This window comes from Pelophylax lessonae, assembly GCF_965119305.1.
Source record: "Pelophylax lessonae genome assembly, chromosome: 9".
Lineage (NCBI taxonomy): Eukaryota > Metazoa > Chordata > Amphibia > Anura > Ranidae > Pelophylax > Pelophylax lessonae.
The window spans coordinates 270,300,995-270,311,822 of NC_138776.1; the positions used below are offsets into that span (position 1 = coordinate 270,300,995).

Here is a 10,828-nt window from a genome sequence, read left to right on the forward strand (position 1 = left end):
CTTTAGAATCTCTCAGGATTCCACTCTGAATATATAATAAAAATGACATCAATGGTAACAATGCAGATAATGTACAGATCCTAATGATACTATCAGTGATTGTTCCTCATCTACCTGATGATGGTGGGGGATGGTGTGACCTTCCTGTGTGGAATGCTGGGAATACAGAGGACGGGGACATCTCTCTGGTGGGTTCCCATTACTGGATCCATCTGTAGGAAACACACACACTGACTGAATACATTGTTTCTATGTGTTTATCAGATGATGGGGGATCTAGGTGGAGCCTCCGTACTGCTCTCTCCTTTACAATAAAGTCTCCTCTTACCCGGTGATGTGAGGGGCTGCTGATTCTCCATCATGACGTCCTTGTAGAGATCCTTGTGTCCTTCTAAATACTCCCACTCCTCCATGGAGAAATAGACAGTGACATCCTGACACCTTATAGGAACCTGACACACACAATGATACAATCACCATCCAGACACATCCCTTGTCTGTTACTGGATAATGTCCCAGAATTCCCAGCACCACTCACCTCTCCTGTCAGCATATGGACCATCATGGTGGTCAGTTCCAGGATCTTCTGATCTTTGTTTCTCTCAGGTATGGAAGAACGAGGGGGAGGCACCATGGTGGGGATTATGGTCCTGCTCCACCCCCCTGAGATTGGCTCCCCACTAGACTTCTTCACTACAACATAATCCTACAGATCAGGAGAGATAAACCGATATCAATCATCTGACATCATCAACGTGTCTACAATAAGAACATGGTCTACTGACCAGACTGGACAAGAGAGATGTCATGTGGCCTCCCAGAATCCTCCTCACCTCTCCGGTCAGGTCTGTGTTTTATTAATAGAGATAAGAGTGATGTCATGTGACCTCCCAGAATCCTCCTCACCTCTCTGGCCAGGTCTGTGTTTTATTAATAGAGATAAGAGTGAAGTCATGTGACCTCCCAGAATCCTCCTCCCCTCTCCGGTCAGGTCTATGTTTTATTAATAGAGATAAGAGTGATGTCATGTGACCTCCAAGAATCCTCCTCACCTCTCCGATCAGCAGGTAGATGATCTCCAGGGTGAGGCTTAATAACCTCTCAGTCATGTGACTCCGATCCTCCTCCATCCTCATTGGTGTGGTCATGTGATCTATGCGGGTTTCTCTGTAGACGGATAATAAAAAATTATCTGGATTGCATTGGTTGGACAATATTAGGATGGGGATATAAGGGGTTATAGACGGGTTGCCCCCGGTGGGAATTGGAACATGTAGATTGGGTTACTTAGGGGGGATCTTTTTATAAAGAGCGGTCACGGGTTCTCTGAGATCATAAAGGCCAATGCAGAGCCAATAGCCCTTGATTGGACAGGAGGAGAGACAGTTCACTGCCAGAGTGTAGGGGAGTAGAGGAGAGTGCCGGTATTGAGGGATCAGAGGATCAGATAAGTAAAAGTGCTTTTTCTGGTTCCCTACACCAAAATGACCATGTAACCCTTGAAGTGGGGCTGCCCCATTATACGAGGGTTAAATGCTCATTTGGGTTTTGTTCATCTTTTGTTTCCCCAGAGATGGCCTCTAAACAAAATAAAATTTTCACACACATGATAAAATCTGCATGTTATGCTTGTAAAAAACAAAGCGCTGACACCCCCCCCCCCCCCACCCACACACACAATTATGTCAACCCTTAAAACTATGTGTCCCCATGAAATGGTGACCAAATTCACTACCCATCATGGTGCAAAGACAACACTATAAAAGCTCCTACAGGTCATTTGTTTAGAGAAAACAGGGAATAACGGCCCCAGAATCATTGCTCTCACTCTAGTGTGCGGTCAATACCACCCTTTGTGACAGCGTAATATAAATGACAGGTCCTCTTTAAGGAGACATTAGGGGTCTATTTGACGTCCAACGTTACCCTATGGACCCCAGGGAAGCTGATGAAGTACAGATCGGGATCAATTAGCTTCTTCACTGACCACAGTGACTGGGGAATGATGGCACTGAAACTGGAAGTGCTGAAATGCTCGTCTCTTCTGGATTCATTCACCATAGAGGAGATCTTAGAACTGATCCCCCTCCACCATGCCGATTCTGGGCCTACAGGAGGGGCAGGCACATGGTTAATGTAGTGAGGCATGGGAATATTTGTATCTTCAGAGGAAGGGTGTGAAAGTGCGAATTTCAGCACACACCGAATCCGAATCTCATCCCTAGTTACAAGAGACTGCTAAGGTGAGAAGATAATTGGTGGGAAAGGTGACAAATCCCCAGAATGAAGAGAGTTTTCCGACCCCGTAAGTGGAGGAATGTTCTGACCCTGAAGGGGTTGATCTAGGTTTCCACACTATATATGTGTGTATCATCATCTGCTGGAGATTAAATACATCACAGTGACTATGGAGGAAGAGGATGGACATGACGGGGGGGGGGGGGGGGGGGTTACTGGGTATAAATAGAAAATAAGATCTTATTACCTCCTCTAATGCCTCTTCCAGCAACGTCTCCTATCTAATTCTTCCGGCCTCACCTCTCACCCAGAATTCCTATTTACATCTGACATCACTTCCTGTCTGCACCTGACATCACTTCCTGTATTCCATAGAGACTTCCTGTCTGGGTAGAAGTGAGATTAACACCTAGTGGAGCTCAGAGTAACTGCAGCCCCGAGAAACGTCGTAGTGAGGACACAGCCTTGTGCTGTGTGTGTATGTACTGTATATCCTTATAGATGGGTCATCTCCACTCCCACCAAGGGGGATAGAAATATGTTACTGCCTATTACCATTCCACGCTCATCCACACCCCCCCCCCCTTTCCTGGCCAGGCAGGCTGCATGCTCGGATTAACAGTTTGGTATTTATTTCCTGGTTGACCTCACATAGTTATTTTTGTTTTTTTGCTTTGAGGACCCCTTTTAAAACATCTGCTAGATTCAGAGTCTGGAATGTCATTTTGGGGGACTCAAAATTTGGGGGGTGTGAAAGAAAAAAGTCTTTACCACTTTTCGACCGCCCCTATAGCAGTTTTATTGCTACAGGCCGGCCGTGCTGCTCAGAACCCCGTATATAAATGTGATCCTGCACTTCCAGGTAGCGTGCGCAAGTGTGCTCTGCCGGCGGCTCACTACCACTGTGATTCTACACAGCAGGTCCCAGAGACGCGATGTCCGCCGGCACCCGCTGATCGTTCGGTACACAGGCAGAATAGCAATCCGTCTATGTAAACAAGGCAGATTGCCATTCTGTCAGTAGGGAAGGCATGGATCCTGTGTTCCTGCAAAGCAGAGGCACTGATCCATGCCTTCCCCTAGTAAAATCACCTCCCCCAATACACAAACACTGGCTAGGCACACATTTAACCCTTTGATCGCCCCTGATGTTAACCCCTTCCCAGTCTGTCTCATTAGTACATTAACAGTGCATAGTTTTAGCACTGATCACTGTATTAGTGTTACTGGTTCCCACAAAGTGTCAGTTATGCCCCATACACACGTGCAGATTATCTGCAGACTTTTGTCTGCAGACTTACCAAAACCATATAATATGAGGTCAAATCTAAACACTTTCAATTTGTATGCAATCCGGCAGGCCCTTGCACTACATAGAAAAGGTAAGTCTGCAGACAAAAGTCTGCAGATAATCTGCACGTGTGTATGGGGCATTAGTGTCTGATTTGTCTGCAGTCATAGTCCCTCTGTAAGTCACCGATCACCGCTATTACAAGTTTAAAAAAAATGGGATTTTTTGACTCCATTTCTCTAATGTTTATTGACAGACACAGCTCCTGATTCTTCCTAACCATTGGGTTATACTGCCCCCTACAGGAGTAGGACACTAGGCAGGAAAAACTTTTACCATGCCAATGGGCAGCCCCAGGGGGTGTACTCCCACTCTCAGCTATAGACACTCAGTTTCAGAAGCAGTGTCAGAAGAAAGCCAACTGCACAGAGGGGTGGGTGCTGTGTCCGTCAATTAACATTCCAGAAATAGATTTTACGGTAAGTTAAAAATCCCTTTTTCTCTTTCATTGACGGACACAGCTCCTGATTCTTCTTAACCATTGGGAGGTCCCAAAGCAGTGTTAAACATGAGGGGTGGGAAAAACAGCAGAAAACAATTCCCAAGGCTAACCATAGTCAACCAGGTAACATGTAACTCAACCATAAACAACTGGAGGTCACCTAAAAAAAAAAAAAACACCCTCAAAGAGGACCAGGTCCTCTAAGCAGCAGCCAGCAAAACCTTGCAGCCAAAAGAAGCATCCAGAGATGCCAAGACATCCACTTTACAAAAAAGATGGCCGTATTAAGACGTAAACTGTCCAAGGAATGGCGACAGAAAATTCTGCTTTGGTCAGGTAGCCCACATGTTGTGTGCCTGAGATAGAGCTAGAACCAGAAATGGACATTGGTGGTAAAGCATGGACTTTATATACAGTCCAGCATTTTGGACAGATAAGACAGGGTCACCTTGTACCTCTGACCATTACTCTATTATTCTTCAGGATAGAATCAATATTTCTCATTCCATCTTCCATTGCTTTGGAAGAGAGGCAAGGGATAAGGCAGGTTCACAGGCTGCAACTGCAGAAGAACAAGACCAACACATGAAGTTTCCACCAGAAGATGCACCCCTCCAAGGACACACCCAATCATGATTGAGTATACCCCTGAAGGACACAGCATCCTCCAATGACAACTCATATGGCTAAGCTCTTGAAGGCCACATCAAGCAAATAGGTGACTCATTATCAGGGCTTGTTTTCCCAGAGAATAGGTGCAGGAACTCCCTCTTTCTCTGCCCCTACACACCTCTGAGCATCATTCCTTGGTTCCAACGCCTACCCACCTCTGAGCTTCATTCCTTGGTTTCATCCTCTACCCACCTCCGAGCACCATTCCTTGGTTCCTCCCCCTACCCACCTCCGAGCACCATTCCTTGGTTCCACCCTCTACCCACCACCGAGCACCATTCTTTGGTTCCACCGCTTACAAACATCCAAGCACCATTCCTTGGTTCCACCCCCTGCCCACCTCCAAGCACCATTCCTGGGTTCCACCCTCTAACCAACTCTGAGCACCATTCCTGGATTCCAACCTCTACCCACCTCCGAGCACCATTTCTTGGTTCCACCCCCTACCCACCTCCGAGCACCATTCCTTGGTTCCTCCCCCTACCCACCTCCGAGCACCATTCCTTGGTTCCACCCTCTACCCACCACCGAGCACCATTCTTTGGTTCCACCGCTTACAAACATCCAAGCACCATTCCTTGGTTCCACCCCCTGCCCACCTCCAAGCACCATTCCTGGGTTCCACCCTCTAACCAACTCCGAGCACCATTCCTGGATTCCAACCTCTACCCACCTCCGAGCACCATTTCTTGGTTCCACCCCCTACCCACCCCCGAGCACCATTCCTTGGTTCCATCCTCTACCCACCTCCAAGCACCATTCCTTGTTTCCACCCTCTACCCATCTCCGAGCACCATTTCTGCTGCACTGGCTAGTGTCTTGAAGAGGCAAGGTTCACTGAGTTCCTTCAGCTACAAAGGGACTTGTTCATCCCATACAGGCGCTTTATGGTCCTGCAGATGATCTGCGATACAGTTCTATTGAGAGAGTTGTCCTCACCTGTTAAACAGTTATTTGGAGTATCCTACTAATTTCCTTCTCCTATCCAAGTTCTCCAAATAAAACATTAAAAACACACCCCCTAGACTGATCATCGGAGACAACGAGCAGAAGAGTGTGTGCACCTGGCTGTGTAAAAATATGCTGTATCTGGCTGTGGAGTGATCAGTGGGAGGCCCGGGCAAACCGATATCCAAGTGGCTCCTGTGGGGGTCCTGCTACGCAGAAAGTAAACCTTGCTTCAACAAACAGTTCTCTCCTCAGGGCAGAAAAAAAAGACAAAAGTAGGCGACTGCACCAAACTTTGATAAGATGCTGCAATGCACATCGATCACCCAGAGAGCAGAGTCCTCTCCATAGGTTTTACTTTTGGTTACTCCCTAGCAGCCTGCATGGCGTCTGCTCTCTTCTGCTGACCTCAAGCCAAACATACTCACGTGTCCCGGACCTCTTCCACAGGGCAATCGATGCATCGGCAGGGCGACCCGGATCCCAGAGGCAGGAACACAACTGCTATATCTGGGCTGGGCACGCTTAGGAGACATGTGCAGAATGGAAACATTTGTATCGTTTCTGATAGATTTGTTATGGTACTAATTTCGTTTCCTTATCGTTCAGTTTGGTTTTCAGGATTCATTTACTTTTGTTTCGTTTTCGTAACACTTCTTTTCATTTTCGGTAAAATTTGTTTAGTTTATTATTTTCAAATTACAAATTCTAACTTTTCAGATCGAATGGAATTCTGATTAGTCGAAAAAACGATGGACTGATTTGAATTCTGTGCGAAAAATAGCTGGTTGTTAAGCAGAGGTCGGGAAAGCCGGTTGCCACGTCCTTAACAACCACTGACTGATGAATGTAAAGAAAAGAATGCTGGCTCTGCCCCCCACCCCAAAGCATCTTTTCCCCATGTTGACGGGGACAAGGACCTCTTCCTTACAATTGTGGCCTGTGGTTGTGGAAGTCTGCGGTGTCCCCCAATGTAGATTTGTCATCAATCCCGCTGCACCCAAAAAATAAATAAAAAAAGACGCTCTCGCCGTCATGGAGGCCCTCTGCCTACTGCAGGCTCTTTGATATAGGTAAGGGGCAGGGCTACCTGTCTACGTTACCTGGTGGCACCGCCCCTTCTGACGTCAGGGATCCCAGCATTCACCGGTCCATGATGTCAGAGGGGGGCAGTGTCACCAGGTGATGTAGACAGGTGAACCCGCCCCTTACCTATGTAAGAAATGCCAAACGGAGGAGCCTGCAGTAGGCAGAGGGCCTCCATTCCAGTGAGAGCATCTTTTTTTTTCTGGGTGAGGCGGGCATTGTGAATGATAATGGATCTACATGTGGGGAAAAGAGTATTTTATTTTTTAAGAAGGATTGTGTGTGTGTTTTTATGAAAGGGGGCTTCCAGATTCTGATAAGCACCCTGCATGCAGACCGCACAAACAATAGCCATGGTTGTGAGGAAGAGGCCCTTGTTCCAATTAACATGGGGACAAGGTGCTTTGGGGTGGGGTGGAGTGGGGGGGGGACAGAGCTTCCCCAAAGCACCCACCTATATTGATGGCATGTGGCCTGGTATGGTTAAGGAGGGGGGGCCCTCACTTGTCCCTCCCACTTTCCTGACCTGCCGGGCTGCATGCCGGGATAAAGGGTCTGGTATGGATTTCGAGGGAGAACCCACGCTGTTATTTTTTTTAAAAATTTGGCCCTGAAGGGCCTGATATGTCCTGGGGGTGGGGGGGACCTCGCCGTTTTTTTCCATTGCCGGGCAATGCCGGCATTCTTTTCTTTCCATTCATCTGTCAGTGGGGAAGCCCGCTAACAGCTGATGAGTCATGGTTGGTAAGGATGCGGACGGCCGGCTTCCCGGCTTGCTGCTTAACAACCAGCTATTTCTTCACACAGAATTTGCATCGGTCGATCGTTTTTTTTGACTGTTCCGAATTCGATTCGTTCTGAAAAGTTGGAATTCGTTAGAAAATGAATAAACAAAACAAATTTTAACAGATTTCAACAAAATTCATTACAATTTCATTTGGAGATTTTGATACATCCGAATCTAGGAATAACCAAAAATTTGTCGGAATTTGTATTCGCACAGAAACAAATTTCACGTGTCTAACACTTAATGGCCACCCACTAACAGCTGGGCTCCCAGCCAATGCAAATGGCCGCCGATGGCAGGGCCCACTCTCCAGGCATGGATCATCTACATATGTGTGCCATAACACCACCCCGCTGATAGCTGGGGACTCAATGACCACTCGGGACATCCTGGAAGACTTCTGGATACCAAAGGAAGCTCCAGACATCCCGCACAGCTGCCCAGCACCAGACCCACCAATACTTCCAATAGGAAGGAAAACATCATACAAAAATGGTCCTATAAGTGAGGAGGACAAAAAAGGAATGCAGCCATTGGCTTATCCTGAACATTTATGGGGGTGGGGGTCTTATGGGGGGAGGAATGATGGCGGAGCTACCCAAACATATGCTGCCATGGACATCTGTCAGGAAAGCACATTATGGCCACTAGATGGAACTGACCATTATAGGAAATCCCAATTCACCATGACTGGGGGAATGCGGGTCACATTTCATCAACACATTTATAACAACCAGATCTGTAAGTGTTTGTGAAATCTTCCCACACAAAATGTACTCAGCCAATGAAAGGTAAGGACTCCATTTTTATTTTTCTCCTGCTATCAATGGCCAACACTTCATCCATGTCTTTGGTGATCTCTGATCTCCTTATGAAGGGTTTCTTACATGATGAAGATCAGCCATGGAGTATATCTGAGGTGTATATAAGGGTGTGCTTCTTCCCCACATATCCACCAACATTCATATAGAAGACATTTCCCGCACTCAAGGCACTAATACACCTCCAGGGTTGTGTGGGACCCCTGATGTACAGGAAGACAGGACTTCAGTGAGGAACATTTCCCTCAGTCAGACCAGGAGAAGTGGCTTCTCCTCCGTGTGAGATCTCTGATGTGTAGAAGGACTGGACTTAAATGAAAAGCCTTTCCCGCACTCTGGACAGGAATATGGCTTCTCCCCTGTGTAAGATCTCTGATGGATGGAAAGATAAAATTTCTGTTCAAAACGTTTCCCGCACTCAGGACAGGAATACGATTTTTACCCCGAGTGACACCTTTGATGTATGAGAAGAAGATCTGATTTTTGTACAAAACATTTCCCGCATTAGGAACAGGAATACGACTTCTCACCCGAGTGCAATCTCGGATGTCTGTAAAGAGTGGCCTTCTGTGAAAAACATTTCCGCACTCAGGATCAGAAATTGGCTTCTACCCTGTGTGAGACTTCAGATGTGTAACAAGATCTAATTTCTTTACAAAACATTTCCTGCACTCAGAACAGAGGTAAGGCTTTTCAACCATGTGGGTCCTTTGATGTCCATCAAGATGTGACTTCTGTGAAAAGCATTTCCCACACTCAGGACAGGAATAAGGCTTCTCCCCTGTGTGAGATCTCTGATGTCTGATAAGATGTGAAATCTGTACAAAACATTTCCCGCACTCAGAACAGAGATAAGGCTTTTCAACCGTGTGGGTCCTTTGATGTCCGTCAAGATGTGACTTCTGTGAAAAGCATTTCCTGCACTCAGGACAGCAATATGGCTTCTCCCCCGTGTGAGATCTCTGATGTGTTGAAAGATGGGACTTTTGGGAAAACCATTTCCCGCACTCAGGACAGGAATATGGTTTCTCACCTGTGTGAGATCTTTTATGCTTTTTAAGATTGCCTTTAAAATTGAAACACTTCCCACACTCAGCACAGGAAAACCTCTTATTTGTTGGAAGGACGGCACTATCCCTCACAGTCTGAGGTTCCTCAGGATAAGAGGAATACGATGGTCCATCTACACTGTGTGGTGCTGGATGGACATCTGAGGAAGCCGGGTTTTCTCCTGGGCTATTCCCCATATGAGATCTTTGATGTGTGATAAGAAATGATTTCTGTACAAAACATTTTCCACACTGTGGACAGGAATATGGCTTCTCTCCCGTATGGATTCTCTGATGTACTGAAAGATGGGACTTCTGTGAAAAACGTTTTCCGCACTCAGGGCAGGAATACGGCTTCTCACCCGTGTGAGATCTTTTATGCACATTAAGATTGCCTTTCAAATTGAAACACTTCCCGCACTCAGGACAGGGAAACATTTTATCTGTAAGAAGGACGACAGTATACCTCACAGTCTGAGGTTCCTCAGGATAAGAGGAATACGATGGTCCGGCACTGTCCCACACAGTCTGAGGTTCCTCAGGATAAGAGGAATACGATGGTCCGGCACCGTCCCTCACAGTCTGAGGTTCCTCAGGATAAGAGGAATACGATGGTCCGGCACCGTCCATCACAGTCTGAGGTTCCTCAGGATAAGAGGAATACGATGGTCCGGCACCGTGCCTCACAGTCTGAGGTTCCTCAGGATAAGAGGAATACGATGGTCCGGCACCGTCCCTCACAGTCTGAGGTTCCTCAGGATAAGAGGAATACGATGGTCCATCTACACTGTGTGGTTCCGGATGGACATTTGAGGTCGCCGGGTTTTCTCCTGGACTATACTGTGTGATGTCCTCATCTTCTACTTTACAGTCTGGAGACAAAGTGAGACAATCCTCTGAGGTTTTCCTCATCTCCCGTCCATCTACTAAAATAGAAATACAAATATTATTACTAGACATCAGCAGATTGGTTCTCCTAAACCAGGACTCCGCCCACATCAGACAGCTTTGTCTCTGAGGATCTTACAATTCCCCCCCTCAAAGTAACTAGTAAATGGGTCCTCTGATCTCCTACCAGTTCATTTCTTTATTCATGGACCTTAGTCAGAGAGTGAGGAAACAACGAGAACCGTCTTTTATAGGAGTGACAGTGATGAGGGGATTATAGGACGAGTGTCCTCTCCCCCTCTATCACTCATTGCCATCTTCCCAACACAAGAAGTCCCCGCACTTCCTTATTTAGTCCATGATTTAGTCATGAATAACAGCGGAGTCAGGAGAATGTAATGTAGAATACAAATTATATAGTGTAGTGGTCAGTGCTCATAATATTAGTATTCAGTAATCAGTGGTGGCCTAAATATTTACTTCCCACATCCCGCCCGGCCTATCGCAAAATGACGGCCGGGGGAGTTCTCGTCCCTTCTGACCGAA

At 46.7% G+C, this 10,828-nt stretch overlaps 3 protein-coding genes across 3 annotated transcripts in view; all 3 read right to left on the reverse strand.

The window, feature by feature from the left end:
• LOC309564464 (uncharacterized protein) overlaps positions 1-10,828 on the reverse strand; it is a gene marked incomplete at both ends in the record, with an annotated part of 826,241 nt that overhangs the window by 250,152 nt on the left and 565,261 nt on the right.
• LOC309564045 (uncharacterized protein) overlaps positions 1-10,828 on the reverse strand; it is a gene marked incomplete at its 3' end in the record, with an annotated part of 140,480 nt that overhangs the window by 87,290 nt on the left and 42,362 nt on the right. Inside the window, exon 3 of the mRNA XM_082268670.1 lies at positions 569-706. Within this exon, the coding sequence (XP_082124796.1) occupies positions 569-706 (138 nt within the window). The remainder of the gene's footprint in view (positions 1-568; positions 707-10,828) is intronic.
• LOC309564046 (uncharacterized protein) lies at positions 8,954-10,316 on the reverse strand (the record flags this gene model as incomplete). The annotated part of the gene is made up of 1 exon (XM_082268671.1): positions 8,954-10,316. The coding sequence occupies exon 1, from the start codon at positions 10,304-10,306 to the stop codon at positions 8,954-8,956; it is 1,353 nt and encodes a 450-aa protein (XP_082124797.1). The 5' UTR covers positions 10,307-10,316.